A 22,339-nucleotide genomic window follows, 5' to 3' on the forward strand; every position below is an offset into this window, starting at 1 on the left:
TAATATCTTTTATTATGTCATTGCAAAATCTATAATATAATTCAAAGTTATTTTCTAATAACTAATCTATTTCATTATATAATAGTTTCCCATCTAAAATGCATACATATTCTATTTATCATCCTTACAGTTGATCTATAATTGACAAAGTATGTTTTATTGTTTGTGGCTAATTTTCATTCCCTTAAAAATCTAAATCCTAAAATAAAATCAGTTTACTTCTTGTAACAGTTCACCTTGGCACATTAAAAGAGAATTTGAGCTTTATTATTGCCAATCCCCACATTTACAACAACAACAACAAAAACAATAAATCATTTTTTAAATCTAACTCTCGCTTTCTTCTTGTGCCAGGCAGGCTTCCATATCATTGCCTTTAACTTCTTAAGTGTGTCTCCCTTTATTCCTACACATGTTGTTTGAATCTAGGGAGGCCATCCAATTATCAATTTTTGAAAGAAAATGACCCCTTTATAGTCATTAAATTTTCATTCTAATAAGTCCAATCTCCTTGTTTGGCGTAGTACAGTTGTCATTAATTCAATCTGATCTACTTCTCCTTTCAAATCCATCTGGCTTAGATAAGAGGTCATGTCTAATGTTGTAATTTTCATTTGGTTGCTTAGAGTCTTAATGTACTGTATTTGAGGGTATAAAGGTTAAGGTTTCATGTTTTGATGAAAAGTTTCCCACTCCCCCAAACCCAAGACTTTTCTGAACCTTGAAATAAATGCATTTATTCTGCTTTCTGAAATCTATGTTGCATGTATGATCCTGGATTCCAGCCTGTAGACGTACAGAATAGAAAAGTGCGGAGTACATTTCCCATACTGAGTAGTTTTGCCTAAAACAATCAATACATTTGATGCAAGCATTCACTTTGCTCTTTCGTTTTGGGAATCATGAATTTTCAATCCAGTGAAAGTAAACCAAAATCCAGAAATGGTGATGGAGATGAAATAATAGAAATTTAAACACAGCTAAATAAACGTAGTGGATTTCAGAAAGAACAGTTGCAGAATCTCAGGCTAGTACCTGAGATAAGAATTCCCACAAGTATCTTGCCAGTCAATCTAAGGGCATTTAGCTTGTTGACTTATTTTAAACCTGGTCTTAAAGGAAGGACATATTTCACTGTTCCCCTGCACTTCATCTGGAAGTGTTTGAAAGAACAGTAGCTGCCTCAGTTCCATGAAGAAATTGAGTTCTCCTTTGAAAAAAAAAGAGGCGAATAAGGTGGCATGTACTTTGTTCATATCCCACATGCATGTGAAATATGTGAACCTGTCACTGAGGAGAATGTCAAGTGGAGTGGAAAACCCCAAGCAATAGGAAAAAAAAGATATCTCCCCATGTTTACATTAAAGAAGCATATGCCATTTATAAAGTAATTGGTGTCAGTGGGACTCAAGCTTGAGATTTAGAAATCAGAAAATATTCAAACGGTAATGCTAACGGAAAAGGCAGGGCTTAAAAAAATATTTTCTTCACTTTTTAGGCTGCCTGTTATACACTTTGCTTGTTATTCCCACAGCTTCTACTGATAAAAATCACTGGGCATAAGCAAGCCACTGAATTCATCTCACAGCTATGAATTTCTCTCATATTTTATCTCCCACATTCTGTTCATTTACATTTTCCCATATGGTGACTTTGGAAAATTCCTTCTTGCATAAAAAAGGACAGGAAATTCTCTTTGGAGAGAAGTTGCTCTCTCTCTTTCTCTCCCTCCCTCTCTCTCTCTCTCTCCTTTTCCTTTCTAGTTGTACTGATCACATCTGGAAAGCCTCTGATTCGGGAAAGGGGGAAAGTGTTCGGCACTCGGCGCTTATAATTGCTATGGCATGAGCAAACGGAACCTTTGGTGGGGGGGGGAACCAGAGAGATATTTTTTCCCCAGATACTTCCATCACTGTCCAGAAAATTGAGGTGAGTTTATTTCTGAAGTTTAACTTTGTAGTTGCCTGGTTGTTGTAGATGGTAAATGGCAGGGGCTCTTTGGAAAGTCTTCTGAACACCCAAAGATGCATAACCTGATAATGCTGAGCAAGTAATACAGGAAACAAGGGACAAAGCAGAGGCCTGAAGGCACCGGAGTCATTGACTGTTTATTTTCTGTGCATGTCCAATTGCTTCTCCCACTCCCAGGAGATAACTTTCAAACAATTCCTTCCACATGGAAGCACTCTAGAGACATCGTTCCTAGCTGCATTCATACAGAGATTCTGTTATTTGATTAGTGGAAGTTCTGTTTTAGATCCTGAAAAAAAAACCTTCTAAAAAGTTGTACCTGTCAAATTAGTAACTTTACACTGTGCTTGGTCGAGTGTCACAGGATCTTAGCCAACCCTTGGTGAGGTCTTGGCTGAGGCTTGAAGTGAGGACAAGCTTTGAACGAGGCACTTTATATAAACCGAGGTTTTTAAAAAGCATTTTAAAAAAGATTTATTTTTTTTAACTAAAAAAGGAATTGGAATAACTCGCCTGCTTTTATTACCTTCTTTGTGAAACCTAGCAAATGTTTCTTTATCCCAAGCATGTCCCAGGGGTGTCTGAGTTGCTGTTGCTTCACAGGAGGGAAAGATTGATGCCAAAAGCATGAGGATCTTGCAGAGAGTGGAGACATGCTCTTAAAGAAGTAGCTCTTATTTTGTTATGTTTTAAAAATCTAGGTAACCTATCATTTTAGTATTGCATCCATTTATATTGGTGTGTGTGTGTGTGTGTGTGTGTGTGTGTGTGTGTTTAGGATGTACTTGTTCTGCATACACACTGTATATCTATGCATGTATAGGATATATGTGTATGTTTGTGTCTGCATGTGTGTATGTATGCATATTTGGGAGACAGATCAAAGAAAAACAAACACAGTAGGCACCCTTTAAGATGTATAATACGCCAGAAATTTTATTGATAATGGAAGTCATTTAAGATATAATCATTGAAATTGGAGTGTGGACAACAAATAGCTTGGACCAGTTTAGAATTAAACCCTATGGAGATCACACTAACGTGGAACATAAATTTAAATATCAAAAGACTTGCATGGTTTGAAGAGATAATATTCTCTTTGAAATGGAATATTACACATTTATGAACTTTGGAACATGCTCATTTGCAAGCATGCCCTTGAGAACATTTTTTTAACATTTATTTTTCTGCCACGAGTTGGTTTTTATCTTGTCTCCAGTCCCTCTGGAGAAATTCAGTTAACCTTAGCTAAACCAGTGTTGAAGTAAGACTTTCTCCTACATTCTGACTTCATCCAAGGCCAACCTCAAGGTGTGTACAATTTGTTAAGTTATGAAGTTATTACTTTGGAAGCAATTACTTTGGATTGCAATGATTGAAAACAAGCAACAGAGGCAAGCTAGATATTAACAAAGGGCAGAGCAAATATCATGGTAGTTTAGTTTTTACCTACTCAAAGGGGTGGGAAACCCTTCAACTTGACAGATAGAAAAAGATCTAAGTCTGCTAAAGATTTTATCCATCAACTGGCTTTCAACACAATAAATTAAATGACTCATTTTGTTTTTGAAAAATTGTCACTTCTTTGGTTTGTTCTTAGTGGTCATACTCTGAAAAATTGAACACTGTGAAAAACTGTCAAGTTAAAGAAGAGGTATGGTGGAAAATATCTCCAAAGAAATTACCCTCCAAATGGAGAGGATCCAAACAATTATTTTATTAATATAGCAGGGTGTTGGACCTTAAGTCTTGGGAATGAAAAATTTGCCCTGTAAGATTACTATGAATGTGTATATAGGCAATGCACACTCAGTAAAAATGAGATGCATAATAATACTATTATGTATAGAATAATCGTTATAGATCAGGGATGGACAACCATGACTACAGAGTCTATAGCACTTCTGTTTTCAATTCAATATTCTAAATAATTCAACAATTCAATATTCTAAATAATACAAAAGGCAAATGGCACCCATAAACAATAACAACTTCCACACCAGAAAAGAGTAAAAAAGCTGTGGGTAAACACATCTGAAACTAAAGCAGTTGCCCTAGAGAGCAGCTATTCCAGTCATTTAGAATGAAATAAGTAAACAATGGGTTGTGGGTACAGTGGACATCACATTATGGGCATTCTGGTTGCCACAGTGGTAACAACTGAGTGCTTGCCCACTTGTAAAATGGCTGCCATGGTGTAATTAGAATGGCAAAATGGATGTGGGGCTTGGGGTTGGTCTGACACTAGGCTAGGGAGACCAAGTTCAAGTGCATCCTCCTCCATCAAAACTCATTGGTGACTTTGGGCCAATTACTTTCTTAGCTACCTCACGTCCCGGGAGTGTTGTTATGGGAAAAATGAGAACAGCTCCAGAGAGAAAGACAGGAAATAAATATTTATTTATTATTAATTTATTAATTTAAAGTTCACCAGCAATTTTATTCTTGGTTTACATAAATACTAAGATAATAACGATCTGAAGTATTTTTTCTACTACAGTACTTAATTTCAGAAGCAGGATTTTGGGACTGATGGACATATTTGGAAAGTTTAGGTTATGTTGTGAACATTTATCATACAGTGGCTGCTATGTTGATCATTATTAATCACAAAATATTTATATTTATATTTATTAAATTTTTATACCGCCCTTCTCCCAAAGGACTCAGGGCGGTGTACAGGGCAATAAGTATTAAAAGACAAAGTACAAAAGTTAAAAAACAATTAAATATTATGCCCGATATATACAATAATTAAAAACCATGTTAAAACCCCAACCTCCATATCAGTTAATGTCCTAGTCAAGTTGTTTCATGGACCCATAATCTGTCATTTTTTTAACGACCGATGTGCCACTGGCTACAGTGACCTACCATCATTTTTGTAACAATGCCCATGGAGATATATGCAGCCCAGATGCATTATTATAAATAAAACCTGATTCTTTATCTACTGTATATTCTTTTGCCCTGTTTTGAAAAGTGAAAGAGGTTAAGCTCTAAATTTGATTGGCAGAGTTTGTAGTCAACTTACAGAACACTTGATTGGTTATGCCTGAGGGTAAATAAGGTTTACCCACTTGTTTTTGTGTTAAAATGTTTTGCCATTATAGAAGACTGCACCTATTTATGAAAAATAGCTAGCAGCAATACCCAATACACTGTAATGTTTCCTTGGTTTCAGTGGAAATGTACCTGAACTTCCTATTCCTGTTTCCGGTGCTGTGGCTACTGGTACTTAACTGCAGCAGGATTCAAGGCCAGAAAAACGAAGACAGCAACAAGTTCCCAGAAAGTTTTCCTGAGCTACTCAATCATCAAGATACTTCCTTGGCTCCAGATTGTCCTAAAAAATGCACCTGCACCTCAGAAGGAATTGTAGATTGTGGTGGATTTTCACTGAAGGAATTTCCCATGGATGTCCCAGAAATGACAAGCCACCTTTCCTTACAGGTATGGGAACACTAAACAAGGACTGACAACTCTTTGATGAGGCAAATCTCCAAGTCACCCGTAATATTTGTTCACTGCAAAGCTTGTAAACTGAGTTTTCAAAACTGATTAGTGGGAAAGAGGTAAAGTTAGTCTTTGTTTAGTGACCACAACTGGGCCATTCATGATCTCATTAGAGATAGTCCTTGTTTAGTGACCATAATTGGGACCGGAAATTCGGTCGCTGAGGGAAATCGTGACGATCCTTATGATTGTACTTCAGCTTTTGTTTGCTTTATCTTTCAAAGGTCATAAATGCAAGGATTGATCGCAAAGTTACTTTTCTGTCACTGTCCTAACTGGGAATGGTCGCTAAATGAGGCAGTTGCTAAAGAGGACTAGCTGTTATTAAAGTCTATTTAACCTGGCAAAGTACACTTTGATCTAAGATACTTGCTGCTTTTGTATCATTTGCACAAAATAGTGCAAGGGTGGAAGAGCCCTTGCCCAATCCTGAGGAAAATTTCAGAGTTAGGTTTAGGGAACTGCAAATATTTGCACCCACACCTGCACCGAATCATATATTTTTTTGCCTTCCTATCCAAAGTGCTGCAAATCACTAGGAATAATAACAGTAACAACATTATGAATAGCTATGCCTAAGCTTTTGAGTGGATTCGGAAGAATTCTTTCAGTCCTGGCCCTATTTTAATAGGTCTATTGCAGACCCAGCCAAAATTGTGAACAGATGTCCTTGACTTACAACCACAATGAACCCCAAATTTCCCTGGCTAAGCAAAGCAGTTGTTAAGCAAGTTTTGCCCCATTTTATGATCCATTTTTGCCATAATTCTTAAGAAAAGGACTGCAGTTGTTAAGTGAACAATATGGTCATTAAGTGAATCTGACTTCTCCCATTTATTTACTTTGCTTGTCGAAAGTTGGCTAGGAAGGTTACAGATGGTGATCACATGACCCCCAGAACAGTGCAATTGTCATCAATACAGTATAATCCCAGTTGCCAAGCATCCAAATTTTGATCATGTAACTATGGAGATGCCGCAATGGTCATAAGTGTGAAAACTGGTCATGTCACTTTCTTCAGTTCCATTGTAACATTCAACAGTCACTAAACGAATTGTTGTAATTCGAAGACTATATTGCTGTATAAGCACATTCAAGAGTGGTCTCCTTGCCACTCAGGCGATCCTGTTGTTTCCAAAGAAAACTTCCCCAATGAAGTTAACTAGGGATCAAATGTTTTCAGCTAATATCTTTTATTTTAATGCATCTTTTCTTTTAGAACAACCAGATAGAAAAAATCGTTCCAGAACAGCTTGCACGTCTCCCTTGGCTAGAAACATTGAATTTACAAAACAACAGACTCACATCCAAAGGTAAGCTGGAAAATCCAGAATAGTTTAAAAGTAAATATAATAGCCAGCAAAAACAATATTACAGAAAAGATTGGCCATATGTCATATCCTAGCCCTGTTTTTTTTCCTGGCAAATGGATGCACTTCCGAAATCTGAAGGACTTATTTGTGTATCAGAAAAAAAGGAAGTGGGAGATAAAAAAACAACAACGCCACTCTTGGCACAAAATTAGCAAAAGGATCATTTCTGCAAAAGTGGAAGAAAATACGCTTGAAATAAAAAATATCTCATCAGCATTGTGAAGACAGTATCTAACATTCTCAGTCTATTGCTCCAATGTACCTAATTGTAAATCAGCTAACTTCAAAAATTCCTCTCAGGGACTTTGATCTTTAATCTAGATTGCCTTTAAATGGATGATAATCCTCTGTTCCTATTTTGTAATACACCAGCACCAGCAATAACCAATACTATAACACACATAAAATATTTTAGGAGGTAAAATTGCACTAGTTACAAACAGATACTAATTGTCAAAATACTGTATCCATATTCTTTTAAGGGCTTCCAGAGAATACATTTGACCAGCTGGAGAATCTGAATTACCTGTACCTTGCAAATAACCAGGTTAGCAAATGTTTCAAGAGTTGCTATTTCTCCCAACTTGATGTCCTCCACTATGCAGCCCGGTGATTCCCATATTCCCCAGCCAGAATAAAAGAAAGTAAACTGGGATATAGTCCTTTGACAGGTACAACTTTGTGGCTTTGAAATTTGAGGAATTAAGAGAAGCTACGACAGTAGTTAGATTAGAGCTAGGCAACAGTGGCAACATAACATGAAAATTATTAATATGAAGAGATTTATCAGTAAAAAATGTATGGTTCCCAATAGGAACCATACCAGTTGCGGATTTTTCTTCAAATAATTCTCTAAATTCATAACGATACTATAATTTCTCCTATTAAAGTCTTGACTTTTCTTTAAATTTACTGTATGTGACATTGAGATGAAATTTATATTACCTTTCAGAGGAAAAGTCATTGTATTTAATATCGTTCCTCCTGTATTTGAGGATCTTCATGAATATGTTTTATATATATAAAACTAATTAGAACATTAGAACATTAGAAAATGTTTCAAATATTGAAATCTTAGGTGTGGAAATTAGGGATTCAAATAATCATCCAACAATTGTTGCTGTTTTGGAAGATTTTTTTTGTGTTGCCGAGTTCCTTGACCACAAAATATTCCCTTAATTTGATAGCATTAAGTTGATAGAATTGATAGAAATAATCAACAGGGCCGTTTAGGCATTTAAGTCCAACTCCTTCCTGACTGCAAGAATCTGATTTAAAGCATTTCCAGCAGAGGGCTGTTCAGCCTCCTCAAAGAAACCAGTTAAAAAGGTACATCAAGTCTCTCAGGGGAATTTCAAGAGAGGGAAGAAAACTGTTGCCTTATTTGAAATGTCCAGGAAATGAAGTTACATAAAGACTGGTATTTGAATCATATGATTTGAGCTTAGATCAACATACGGCTAGCGTATCTCCATCAAAGTTGCTCTATGAGAAAAAAAATATCTAATTACAGTAATGCAGCAAAACAAGCATCATATTGAAACCTCAGGACGCATTATATTTTGTTTATAATATTCTGTAATTTTCTATCTTTAGCACTAAGTTCTTGATTAATAAATATATACATTAAATATTTTTTTTCCTCACTAGCTAATTTCCTGCCAGGCTCTGCATTGGCCAAATCTCCCTATTCCAGCCCAATGCTTTATTTTTTATTTATTAATGTTATTTTATTGGTTTACGTACTGGCCTGGTCAGAACATAACTCAGTGATAAGTAAAGGAGACATTCTTAATTTTGGAGTTCAGTTATGAAAGCCTGCATAACTCTTTGGAATCCCCACTGCTCCACAGTATTTACTGGTGGCTGATAATTAAGAATTTGGATAGCCATCATCATATAAAGAAAAGTTCAGCAACTCATTTCTTTTTCAAACAATGTGCACTGTTATTGTTGAGTTGCTATACCAAACTGCTTATCTAGTAACATCGTGTCCTTTCCTTCATTTACAACAATTTTCCATGCAACGCTTTTGGCAGTGAAGAGGGGTTCATAAAAGCAAAATACAAGCCAGGCTATGACTAATATTCCAGAACTTTTGTGTCCAATTTTTTTCTGTGAGATAGAATAGCTATCATTGGTCTTTCCTGGTGCTGCTGGTGCTGCAAAAGAAAACCACATCCAAATAATAAAAGCAAACCTGTTGAAAAGAGAATTCGATGAAATGTCAGAGACACGCCAAAAAAATATTGCTTTACATAATCAGAATTAAGAGACTGAAGTATATTTTCAGGCTTTAGCTGAAATTCATCTCCAGCAGAGCAACAGCTATAGGCTGGAGTTATTGCCCACCCCCTGCCCCCAGTGAATCATTACATGCCTAGCCTTGCTTATAGAACTACAGAAAGGCTTTATAATAATGTGCATTTAGATGTCACAGTAAAATAAAAACATTTAGATTAAATTTAATGTAGCATTGATGAATAAGGATATTTACAAGTTGTACTTTTCAACGTTTTTATGAATAACTTGGATCTTAATGTAGAAAGAATCTCTCAGTCTGTATGAGTCAAGATTGTAGAGATCCCCTCCAGATTGTTGGGGGCAATTAAGCTGACTTTGTAATAATGCCGCTTGGGGTGTGTGTGAAAGCCCTAATAAGCAGGCATATACATAGAATGAAGGCTACTGCTAAGCTTGTAAGCCGCCCTGAGTCTTCGGAGAAGGGCGGGATATAAATGGAATTAAAATAAAATAAATAAAAAATATTGCCTTTTCTTACAGTCTTCTAGGTTTTTTTTTTCTCTTAGCTCTTCTTAAAGGACGTATTTCAATAGCAAGAGCCATAGTGGCACAGTGGTTAGAATCAGGGCTTCTTTTGTCATAGAACGCTCAGAACGGAGTTCCGGCACCTTTTTTGGATGGAACCTTGTAGGGTAGGCAAGGCGGGTTATATGACGTGTGAGTTCCAGCACCTTTTTCTTTTACAAAAAAAGCACTGGTTAGAATACAATATTGCAGGCTAATTCTGCTGGCTGCCATTCAGACCTCACCAGCTCAAGGTTGACTCAGCCTTCCATCCTTCTGACATCAGTAAAATGAAGACCCAGATTATTGGGGGCAATATGCTGACTCTGTAAAATGCTTTAGAGAGGGCTGTAAAGCGCTATGAAGCGGTATATAAGTGTAAGTGCTATTGCTACTGTCTATTTTTTTTAAAAAAATATTAAGACCAGAACTGGACATCATACACAAAGTGGAATCTCTCTCTGACTTTAACTGGCATATAATGTATACTTGTTCAAGCAGAGGACAAAAAAACCACCTGTCAAGAATAGTAAATACTTTAATTTGGATTCCAAAATTGAGTCTTGGAGTGAAATGACTAAATGATCTTGAGTTGGTCTCATTGGCCTCTTCCGGGTATGGGATTCTCTGACTGAAGTGGTACCAGCATCAAAATGGGTGAAATGCTCCCAAAATAGAGTTCTACCTTGCTCGGCCCTCACTGGGCTGTCCTCTTCCCATTTCCTAATTTTATTTCCACCAATTATCACATGCCTTCAATGTGCAATGATTATTGAATGCATTTTGAAGTTAATTGGATAATATTTCCCTATGAAATATTATGCAAATACTTATCAACTTAAAATCAAACAGTCAACCCTTGGAAATCTTGCAACAAAACCATATTAGAAGAACACTTTTTTCTTTTTTAAAATAGATCTTGGCAAGCAAAATAATACTAGAAGGCCATTCTGTATCTGCATTGTATTTCTTTTTATTAATTTTGTACCCCCACACAAGGTTCAGTGCACAACTGGCCCACAATAAATGTTAAATAGTCGTCATAGTTTCTCTATTACATCCATACAGGGTTACAACAGAGTCAGAAGCACTTAGATAGCCTGAAAAAACAGCCTTCTGTTTAAAAAAAAGGCCTATTTATGTTGCATTCTGCTAGGGATTGTGGAATTAATGTTTAGGAGAATTTATTCCCAAGCTCCTGGTTTTGCTGGGACTTGCCTAAAAAAGAAGACTCAACTATTTATGGAAGAAGGACACACAAACTGTGCAAAATATATTTGTTCTCTCAATCTGTCCTTCCTATATATCCATTGAGCTCAATAAGCATGGCTTTCCAGATGAAAGTTTAAGTGCATTCCACACTGATATTTATTAGTATTAGAGAAGAAGGTAGAAATCCTTGATTCTAAGATAATTGAAGCAGCTTTATAATACCCTTTCCTCACTGGAACAAATAGCTGTTTAATATTCTGAAGGAAATGCAAGGATGAGTGTGTGTTTGAAGCCTTTGTATTTCTGACAATGATTTCCTTCTCTGGCCTTGTCTCTCTTTTTCCAGCTCACAACGGCTCCAAAGTTCCTTCCACAGACTTTGATCAGTGTGGATTTTGCCGCCAATAATCTCACCAAAATTTATGATCTCACCTTTGGACAAAAAACAAATCTGAGGTAAAAAAAAAGAGGTTTTGAGAAAAAAAAGGTGGAGGTTTAATCATCGGCAACAGCAGCAGCAGAAGCAGCATGTAAAGTCGTACAGTCATTGTTTGTAAGAATATATTTCTTTCAGGAGGAAAGATTCAAACAAGCATATATAACATGTTAGCATCTTATAAATAAATATATAAAATATAATAAATTAGAAGGATTGACATCTTGCAAGATGTCCTGCAAGAGGACCAAAATCTTGCAAAATGTAATTATATTTGCTTTCACAATTATTTTGTTTGTTTGGTTTAAATGCTTCTATGGTTTCCACATCAGAAGTCCAGGAAAGGTACAGCTTTTACAAATTACAAAATGCTTGTAATTGAACAGAATTCAAAAACTCAGCCCTTCTTCTCTCCCCATCTCTAAAAGTAGGGAATTCTCTTGCCCAAGTTAAATCCCCCCATCTCAGCATTGCTTACATTCACTGGCTGCCTTCTGTGGCCTGTGATTGAACCAGGGTTTTCTAGGGGTCTGTCACTGATCTTATCCTCTGCGTCAAACTGTCCCAAATTATGCAGTCTTTGGTCATTTTCACAATCAAACATCTGCTTTACCAAATACTTCACTGGGAAGGGTGAGACTGATCGTTTTACTATTCAGAAAATTCCAAAATAATTTTGTGTCAAGGAAAAAAAAATCTTATCTAATCCCCACGGTAACATTTGACCCATCCACTTTTTTTTGTTTTAGGTGGATTGCAAGGCTCATAATAACTTAGACGATATCCTGTTGAAAACAATGTAGAAAAATAATTCTCTAATATATTGCTGAGATTAATTTGAGATTGCAGGGGTTTTCAAGGGAAATATTTCTTTAATTGTGACGGGTCTATCCTAATTGTCATTCCCTACTCTGTACTATTGGCCTCTTTCCAACCACTGTCTGACTTTCCTCCATGAGATAAAGGCTCATGGGTAAAAAAAAAACCAAATAGATATTATGAATTTGACGGAAAATGCTATTTCAGCCACAATACAGTTAAGGATAACATTAGGCTGTCTTCTTGCTCATGGGTGGAGATGCAATGAAAGTAGTGTCATGGGAAACCAGGGAGGAAAAGGGTTACCTGTACATGTTGGTCCCAGGGCTAGGATAAGTAAAGAGAGGTCCTTAGTTTAGAGTTGTAAAAATTAAAACAAAAAGCAACTGAGTTGCTTCGACTGCAAGTTCTCTATGAAGAAATATTGGAGTACTTTAGCTTTCAAACTGGTAAATGGAAGCATGATAGAGTTGTATTGAATTATATCTGGTGGGAAGAGTGTGGATAGTTGCTGAGATAACTTGAGGCATAGTTGATATAAGAAAGTTGTTACTTTCAGAAAACAATCATTCAGTACAGACTTGATTCCCAGCCTTGTTTCTGTCTATCTCTGTCTCCTTCTATCTCCTCTTCCCCCACCACCATCTGTTTTCTTCTGATAGGTCAGTCTATCTTCACAACAATAAGCTTGATGATGCCGGTCTACCAGAAAACATGTTCAATGGTTCTGACAACGTGGAAATATTGATCATGTCCAGCAACTTCTTAAAATATGTTCCAAAGAATCTACCACGAGCACTGTATAAGCTACATCTTAAGGTAGAATAACAGTTCCATTGCATGTCAGAACCTCAGCCTTTATAAAGCTTATTCTTTTGAGATGTTGAATACATTGACTGCTTAGTTATTGCATTTACGGATCATATTCTTTGCTCAAGAATTTATGAAACACTTAAAAAAGAAAACCACCTGATAGCATCTTTAAAAAGCAGTGGCAGCCAAATTATACCAGCACAATGCCAAACAAATCTCAGGAGGTGAGTAGATTTTGATCTCCTTCCTGCAGATACCCCTGGGAATGATATTCTACAGTAGAAGCACTAGGACAGAAAAAAATCTGGCAGGAAATTCTAGAGATTGTCCTCTTATATTCATTGAAGGCTTTTTCTCTGGCCTCTTCCTGTCACTGCAACCACCTTAGAACATCCCTCTTATATTCCGAGGACTGAAGATTCAGTGAGGAGACTCACAGCCTGCCCCCTTTGTCTCTGGACAGAATAACAAATTGGAGAAGATTCCTGTAGGAGCTTTCAATGAGCTGTCAGAACTTCGAGAGCTATATTTGCAGAATAATAAATTAACCAATGAGGGGATGGACAATGAAACCTTCTGGTGAGTTTGTTAGTCTTTAATGGATGCACATTTAGTGGATAATAGTAGCTGGGTTACTTTGCATGGGACTCTTCTTCTAAGAATATTCAACTGTTAAAGGGTTAGGGATCCCTTTGTAAGACATAATTGACTACTTTTGACTCCTTTTTTGTCTCATCCTTTGATTAAGACACTAGACTGGAAACTGGAGTTGATTTAGTCTTTGACAAGCTTGGATAAATGTTTATCTAGTTCTTCAGGAGACTAAAATGGCAGCTTACAAGAAGAGGCTTCTTCAAGTGTCTGCAAGATGTGGTCTTGCAGAAAAGCTGTCGGCCATAATGGTGTGACTGAATCTCCACCCAGGAATTTTGAGCACATTGTCATGTCTGCCAGATTGTCTTTTTTTGACCACTCCTTGCTCATGCTGCTTTAAAGGGGCAATCATTAGGTGTGGATTTTTGAACTGGGGTTTATTCATCATGAACTATATAGATAGCAACAGTTTTTCTGTACATATGGGGGGAAAAAGGTCTTGCAGAGTTGCAGGTATAGTTATCCCAATTGCAACAGTGATGAGGAACAGAGGCAAAACCTATTCATTTCCCTCTGCTAACACTTTGTGTTTTGCTACTTAAAGACTTAAAAGGAATTCCTTTTTTCCCCCCAAGGAAACTGTCAAGCCTTGAGTACCTGGATTTGTCTAGCAATAACCTTTCCCAGATTCCACCCGGTTTGCCTCGAAACATTGTTCTTCTGCACTTAGAGAAGAATGCAATAAGATCAATTGGTAATGATGTCTTGACCCAAATCAAGAACCTGGAATATCTTCTGCTTCATAATAACAAACTAAAGGCTCGAGAGATCCATCCACTGGCTTTTCATGGTCTGAAGAAATTGCACACTGTTCATTTGTATAACAATCTACTGGAAAAAATCCCCAGTGGGCTGCCCAGACGAGTAAAAACTCTTATGATTCTCTACAACCAGATTTCAGAAATTGGCAGGGAAGATTTTGCTACCACTTATTTCATGGAGGAACTAAACCTGAGTTACAATAAGATCACCAGCTCACAGATTCATCGGGAGTCTTTCCGTAAACTGAAACTACTCAAGTCCTTGGATTTTTCTGGCAATAAACTCCGCACCATGCCTTATGGCTTCCCCAAGAATTTGCAAAGCCTCAAGTTAAAAATGAATTTGATCAGTTCCATTCCCAAAGGCACACTCTCTGGAATGTCAAAGCTACAGGAGCTGTATCTGAGTGCCAACAAATTGAAAAACAATTTAATTCACAGTGGATCATGGAAAGATCTCACCAGTCTTAAGGTACAAACAAACAGAGGTCTAGATCTAGAGATGCACATAAATGATATCAAAAATAGTATATAACTCTTTCAAATAGGCAGATCTATGAGAGAAAAATTAAGCTGCATGTTCTGAGAAAATCACAGCTAGAATAGATATAAAATGAAAGAATGATGCAAACCACACAATATGGAAAAAAGTAAATAGTATGCTAGTTTACCATAGAATCTGAAGCTCTGTAGACAGGTAAAAGGGGGAGGAGGGAATAAAAAAACGACAGGTATATTGAGATGGGTGGAATATTAAGGAATCAAAGACATTTCTATCTCTAACCATGGAATTAACATGCCCTGCTATGCATTTCTAAAGTCCTTGTGATACCAGTAGTGCCTTTGACTCACTACTGTTTTGGAAAAAATACAGCAGTTTTTAACTGCAACACACTTGTTTAACATCCTGGGGGTCACGTGATCACATTTTGCAACCTTTTGACAAGCAAAGTCAATGAGGAAGCTAGTTTCACTTAACAACTGTATCAAGAAAAGTTGTAAAATGGGACAAAATTCACTTAAGAACTGTCTTGCTTAGCAACAGAAATTTTGGGCTCAATTGTGGTCATAAATCAAGGACTACTTGCAATCTCTTGGAGGCTGTATACTGGGCTGACTTGAAGAAAATTCTCTATGTGTGTGTGTGTGTGAGAGAGAGAGAGAGAGAGAGAGGGGAAGAGAGAAGAGCTATTATCCCATTATCCCCAATCTCTTTTTTATTTTCCCTTCTAAAACCTTGTTTTCTCTTCTGAGGAAAACATAGGTAAGGGAGAGATAATTCTTAAATATCTGAACATATCACTCGCGCTAAGTTTTGAAATTGGGGCAAGGGTCACAGGCAGCTTGAGGGCCACAAGTTGTTCAGACCTGGATGTATATACTATTGAGATACATAGCCTGATGGTTTCACATAGTATGAAAGTACAGTTGTATGAAAGTATATGGAATGTTGAACTTTAGTCACAAGCCATGAACAATTAAGCAGTGACAGTAAGCAATCAGAAGCTGTAATCAATGAGCTCCCTCTGTCCTGTTTGTATGGGCAGAATCTGAAGCACCAGACATTAGGTTGTTGCCATTCAATTTGTCAGCTCACCAAAATAAATCTAACAGCAAGCAAAACCAAAAGGCAGAAAACAGAGGTGAAAGCAAACCTCAAAGGAAGGGAAGGGTACTGTTAAGGATTGTTGTGCAGAGGTCTCCTTGTGCTACCAAGGAGTTGCACAGACAAGGAAGAGTATTGAGAGCAGTAAGAGATCACAGTAACCACAAGATACACTGAGTTGCGAAAATAGAAAGTAGGTTACTTTAAGGTGGTGTAAAATCAAAAATGCACAGTCAAAAATAATCAGTCCAGGTCGTACACAAAAATAACAGTCCAAGTACAAATCCTAATACAAAGTCTTCTTATCAGTCCAGAGGTCAAAAACACAGTTATGCAGATACAGAGCAAAAAAGCAATAATAGAGCAATCAGCAAATTCAGATATTCAGAGAGATCCAGTGAGAGAGAGAGTCTACGTTTCTAGCTCCCTCTTATGGCCACACACCCATGGGTCAATTACCTTCTTAAAGTTACAACATCATCATGGCTTATATATTTCCAACCCAATATGTAGGCTATCATCATATGCCTAACAGGTACAGCTCACCTTGCACCCAGATTCAGCTCATTCCCATAGCTGTGTTTCAATGTATACCTGAAAGAATTGGGACCCCTCTTGCTAATATGTTAGGTGACCAGGATGAAAGAGGTGAATGAACCAAAGGAAGTTAAACCTAACACTACAGAACAGGCAAATGAACTTGTGCAATATCAAAAGTGGTGGTGTGTCTGTGTGACTGTGAAGGAGAAGGATGAGAAATACAGTGACGATTTGCTGGAAAGAGATGAGAGCGTGCACTCCACTATTGGGCACTAATGGTTGCAGTATTGTGGATATCTCACTGGTGTGTAAACCTAGCACCTACAAAATACAGATCTGAGTGAATGGCAGGATGTGGGATTTATAGCAATTTACTCTTTTCAAAGCATCAGAATGACTTCTGTTAATTATTTAAATTATTCTCTTGTGGATCCTGCTCCAGATATTGGACATGGCTGCCAATCATCTGACTGCTATTCCATCTGGTTTACCAGAAACTCTCGAGTATCTGTATCTCCAGAGCAACAAGATCAGCACTGTGCCAGAGGATGCCTTTGATTCTACCCCCAATATAAAGGGAATTTATCTCAGGTGTGTAGCCAGGAAAAAGACTCTCAGAAAAATACTAATGGCTTCACAAATGTAAAAGATACCTTTTCCTTTATGTATGAACTCTATACTGCACTTCAAGCATGTTTCATTATGTGCACTAATTGTTTATGGACAAGAAATTGTGCATTTGTTGTGCTTATGAATCCTTGTCAGATACGGCACAGGTAGTCCTCAACTTACAACAGTTCATTTAGTGACCATTTGAAGTTACGACGTCACTGAAAAAAAGTGACTTATGACTGTTGTTCACACCATTGCAGCATACCCTTGGTCACATGATAAAAATTCAGATGCTTGGCAACTGACTCATATTTTTGACAGTTGCAGTGTCCTGGGATCATGTGATCACCTTTTGCGATTTTTCGGACAAGCAAAGCCAATGGGAAAGCCTGATTCACTTTAACAACTGTGTTACTAACTTAACAACTGCAGTGATTCACTTAACAGCTCTGTCAAAAAAGGTCGTAAAATGGGTCAAAATTCACATAACACATGTTTCATTTAGCAATAGAAATTTTGGGCCCATGTTGAGGGCTACCTTTCTACCTTTATGCATACAGAAATCTCCTCAAATTGTAAGACATCAATTGTAAGAATAAAGAAAGGTAGAATGGCTGGAGATGAAACCCCAAAACTGAAATGTGAGCATAAAATAGAGAGAAACAGACTAACCTCCTTTGTCCTTATAAAAAGCCATTTTTGTGGTATCCTCCTCTTAGTATAGAATTTATAGGACAAGGAAGGACATTGTCATAAAGTATTGAGAGGTAATTCTATTCATTTTTTTCCCTTTCAATTTCAAGGTTTAACAAGATTGCATTCAGTGCTGTGAAAGAGAGCACTTTCCAAAGACTAAAGCAACTGCAAGTGCTGGACATTGAAGGAAATTTTGAATTCAGTGACCCTTTGAAAAATGAGGATCACTCAGAGGAGGAAACGGAGGAAGAGGACTAATGGGAAGTGGCATTTACCTGAAAACAAATCTTTGCTGACCCAAGCGTATCCACATGGTAGAAGATTAAGTTAAATGCTTTTCTAAGGACACACATAAATTATCTCATTTACTCAACCCACACAGCTGTGACAAAAACAAAGCTCTTTATGGCCCCACCCCATGAATGGCTAAGTTAGCAAATAAACATATAGTTCACAAGCCTACATCATTATAATTGGTAACATCACAGATGAACAAGTGATAGGGATAGTGTAGCAGGGGTCTTTGAACTTGGCCCTTTTATGACTTGTGGACTTCAACTCCCAGAATTCCTCAGCCAGCATGCCTGGCTGAGGAATTCTGGGAGTTGAAGTCCACAAGTCATAAAGGGCCAAGTTTAAAGACCCCTGGTGTATCACATCTATTATGGCTTTCAAGTACCTGATACCACAGGTTGATTCTGCACTGACAGCTTCTTCCTATTTACTTGATAGGAAAATAAAGGTGTGTGTTTTTTTCATCTGAATAATTACCTGTATATTGGAATGGAGGATGTCTTAGCATGGAGATTCTCCTTTAAAATCAGCAAACAATGAAGTGAAAATGGCTGTAACAGAAAACTACTCTCACCTCACCCTCTCTTCAGCCCTGCACAACATATATTCTCCATTCTTATAGCAAAAATGATTCCTCATCTTTCTGAAAAATCTGGTTACATCACCACCTCATTGGCTGAAAATCTGAAGGACGTTAGCAAGATGAGTTGTGACCCCCACCAACCCAAGATGAAAAATCCTACCGCTCTCTAAAGGCCTATGAAAGTCTCTAGAATATTTTTTTTTTTAAAATCACACCTGAACTGACTGAACTGCAGAAACAGAATCCAGTGGGCCTCCCTATACTGCTAAATTAAAATACTGTATCACTTGCCCATTTGCCACCTTAGATAAGCCAATAGTAACTGCAGTTCGGTGTCATCTGGAGAGCCACATTGACCGTTGCTTTAGCTGTAAAATGGTTAAATATATGAGTTACTTAGGCTATGTGCATTTCAAAGTATTATTCACTCTGAGTCACTGGTAGATCTGGCTTTATAAAATTTAAACAAATTACTAGCACGGTCAGCATTCAAATGTCTGATACCTGTCTGCAACTTGAAACTCTTGTTTGGCAGATTGTATTTTGAATGGTAGCCACTGATAATATGGATTGTGATGAAAGCGAAATAAACTATTTCCTCCCTATAGATTTATAGCATTGCTAAAGCAACAAATCATTAATAAACTGCTATAAGTCACTAGTGAGTAAATGGCCAAATAAATTCTAGGGTGGGATAAATTGTAATGATTACATAAATAACATTTTGATTTCATATTCATCAGGAACTAATTCAGCAAAATGGAATGTCTCTTTGGACTGTCTGTCTGTCTCGGTCTGTTTCGCCTCGATGGTCCATAAAGATACAGAGCACTTAGCAGGAAATGCAGCAAATCTTATGAAAGTATTCAGTCTTTCTAATCCTTTGCCAAGCTCAGCCAAGACAGTCTGCTAATATCAGAGCAGTGGATGACCTTCCTCTAGTCTTATTACTTGTACTACTTTTTTTAAAAAAAGTGTTTCTTGGGTCATTGTGATGTGAGAAATTACAAAAGCTGGCTTTTGTTTACTTAAAAAAAACACCTCTCACCATTTTTACTTGTTAATAAAAGCTAGACTCTATAAGTTAAGGCCTCAATCCAAGGTCAATGCATTTCATCAAACAGCTATACTCATCCATGTAAGATAGGAGACCGTCGCCTGTAGCTTCATTGTAAGTCCAGTGTGAGGCATCTCAGCCATTAAGCGGAATCCAAGTCAACACAGCCACATTGGACACCTGCTCAGTATGTATATATTTGGATTTTAAAAAAGAAATTCTATTATGGCTGGATCCCATTGTTTTTAATTTATCCCTACTCCCAAAGCCAGAAATACAATACCATCTGAAGATTTAAAATACCAACTTATTCTGTTTTGCGAAAATTAAAATATATGTTTGCCTTGGAGTGATTTGTCAAATTTATTTTGTATGTGCGTGTGAGGTTCTTTGCTAAGGACATACGAATCTGATATTCATCTAGCATTAGATGTAACTTGATTTACCAAATTTGAACAGTATTTGTATGAGATTTTGGGCCAGACATGGCTATTAATCACTATTTTTCTAGAAGCTTGCCTTCATATTCAAGAAGCAGCTAACACAAGTTTTAAGGACATGACACTGCTAGATATGATGTTTTGTTGCCAGCAAAGAATCCATATATGTGCAGAGAATTGGCTTGCTGCAAACGCAATAGCCCCAACTTTATGACTTTTTTCCCAAATGTTTCCTGTTAGCTGATTGTTAACTGCTTTTCCCCCAGCCATATGATTACTGTGGATCTGACCAGTGTTCTACAAAGCCTTTCTCTGCTCTGAATCCTCATCTTGCCATCTTCAGCCCTTATAAGTCCCATTAGTCAAAAATATGCATTCAATTTTCTCTGCAGTTAATAAAAGCATATGAAAAGCTCCATAATTTCTTCTGGTTTTTGAGTTGTGGTGGATCTATCATAGCTTTAAAGAGCGATGAGAAAAAGTGAATATGTGGATCAACAGAATTTTTTTGCTTTCCAAAGGATACAGTAATATAATATGTCTATTTTTTCTAGGCAAATAGAAGTTGCAAATAGAAATCCCCTAATTCTGTTTATCATATAAAAAGTTAGATATGTCCATGTAACATAAGCCATGGTTCTTTATTCTAAACCTAATTGCATTTCTTAATTTCTTTTCCTTGGAACTACAAAATCTCAGGAAAAAGACCAATGGGGAGCAGTTGCTTTGTACTATCCATAGAAAATGTTGAGATTTCCAAATGTGAGTTCATGCTGCAACACTCTAGCAATTAGAATGGCCACTTACTCTTGACCACAAAGAAAAAGAAATGTAATGTCTTAATTAAGAAGGCCCATATTTTTCTAAGTTTTAATATGCTAATGCAAGATCATGGCGCCAACAGCCAGCTCCAGAGTGACTTGCTATTTCAGAATCCTGCTTTCTGCACTCACAGTATTAAGCCTAATACAGTTCTTTAAAATAGGGGGTGAAACTTGGCCTAAAATCTTAACTTACTATGGAAGGAAAGATACTATGTTTAAGGTCCTTCTCTTCCCTCACTCTATAAATCAGGCCTCCTGATCATTCTATCAGGCATGTTTTGTCAGTTCTGTTAGATCACTCTTTCTTACCCACTGACTAACTGGAGCCATCTAAAAGTAGTTTTCTGGCTAAGCCAGTTTGGGCAGTTTCCTTTTATTTAGATATCAAAGTTTTTAACCACCTATCTCCCTCATAGAGGGAAAGTTCATGCTGCAAAACACTTGAAGTTCCTGTATATAATTGCATGGGTGTTTTTTTTTTTTAAAAAATAGCTTTTATTAAGTTCCTCTCATTTGTAAACAACTTTTAACTATGCATTCCCCTTATTAGAGGAATATCTCTGCTTTTGCTGAGGCCTAGCAAAGAACTTGGCAGAAATGGAGCAGCTGCAATCCAGTTTCTAACTGTAAATCAGTAGGGAAAACACCTGATAAACGTCTATGCCAACCAAACTTGCCAAAAAACCTTGAGATCATGATAGCCATTTACATCCTGCCTGTATTCTCCAAACAACTGCATTATTGCACAATACAAATCCAGCTGTTATTCCACCAAGGACAAGAACTGGGAGAGAAAGTTTTAGACAGATTTTACAAAAGTAAGAGCTTCTGTTATGGGGAAATGACATCTTTTAATCATTTACTGTACTTCACAATAATTTGTGGGAATAATTTGATATTTTCCAGCAGCAAACTTTCCTCTTGAAATCTATGGTGATTTGTAAAATAATACTGCCAAAGCAGTATTTTTCAGGGACCTGCTTTATGTTTAATGTGTAATTTAAAAGTTGTAATTAATTCCCTTTGTCAGATTTGTATCTACAATGTAGCGTGCATCACATACTAAAATTACATCCAGTAATAAGATTTCACCCAGGTGTTTCTTGGAAACTTAAGTATGTGGGGACAAAGAAACCCAATTGCAAACAAATATTACAATTTGAATAAGATAATTTGTCTCTATTTAGTCAGCTTTATCCAAATCAAAATACTATCTAAAATAACCAGGCATTTGTGTCGATCTTCTTTTTCCTCCATTAGGACTATATGCTGGGAAACAAGCATCAGCACCTGAAATTGGACATTTCAGATGCAAAATGCATAA

General features: G+C 37.0%; 1 protein-coding gene across 1 annotated transcript; it reads left to right on the plus strand.

The window, feature by feature from the left end:
* The first annotated feature begins 1,800 nt into the window (after nucleotides 1–1,800).
* PODN (podocan) lies at nucleotides 1,801–20,543 on the plus strand. Its single transcript, XM_081322760.1, has 10 exons — nucleotides 1,801–1,929; nucleotides 5,156–5,424; nucleotides 6,707–6,800; nucleotides 7,343–7,407; nucleotides 11,227–11,336; nucleotides 12,798–12,954; nucleotides 13,412–13,527; nucleotides 14,178–14,835; nucleotides 16,952–17,100; nucleotides 17,925–20,543. The coding sequence occupies exons 2-10, from the start codon at nucleotides 5,161–5,163 to the stop codon at nucleotides 18,073–18,075; spliced, it is 1,764 nt and encodes a 587-aa protein (XP_081178886.1). The 5' UTR covers nucleotides 1,801–1,929; nucleotides 5,156–5,160; the 3' UTR covers nucleotides 18,076–20,543.
* Nucleotides 20,544–22,339: the final 1,796 nt, after the last annotated feature.

Source organism: Vipera berus (genome assembly GCF_964194415.1).
Source record: "Vipera berus genome assembly, chromosome: 3".
Classification (NCBI taxonomy): domain Eukaryota; kingdom Metazoa; phylum Chordata; class Lepidosauria; order Squamata; family Viperidae; genus Vipera; species Vipera berus.

Excerpts from the sequence above, each read along its gene's own strand:
- PODN (XM_081322760.1), top strand. The coding sequence starts at position 5,161 with ATGTACCTGAACTTCCTATTCCTGTTTCCGGTGCTGTGGCTACTGGTA. Across the intron at positions 6,801-7,342 it reads CAACAGACTCACATCCAAAG|GGCTTCCAGAGAATACATTT; the intron begins GTAAGCTGGAAA and ends TATTCTTTTAAG. Across the intron at positions 11,337-12,797 it reads GGACAAAAAACAAATCTGAG|GTCAGTCTATCTTCACAACA; the intron begins GTAAAAAAAAAG and ends TTCTTCTGATAG.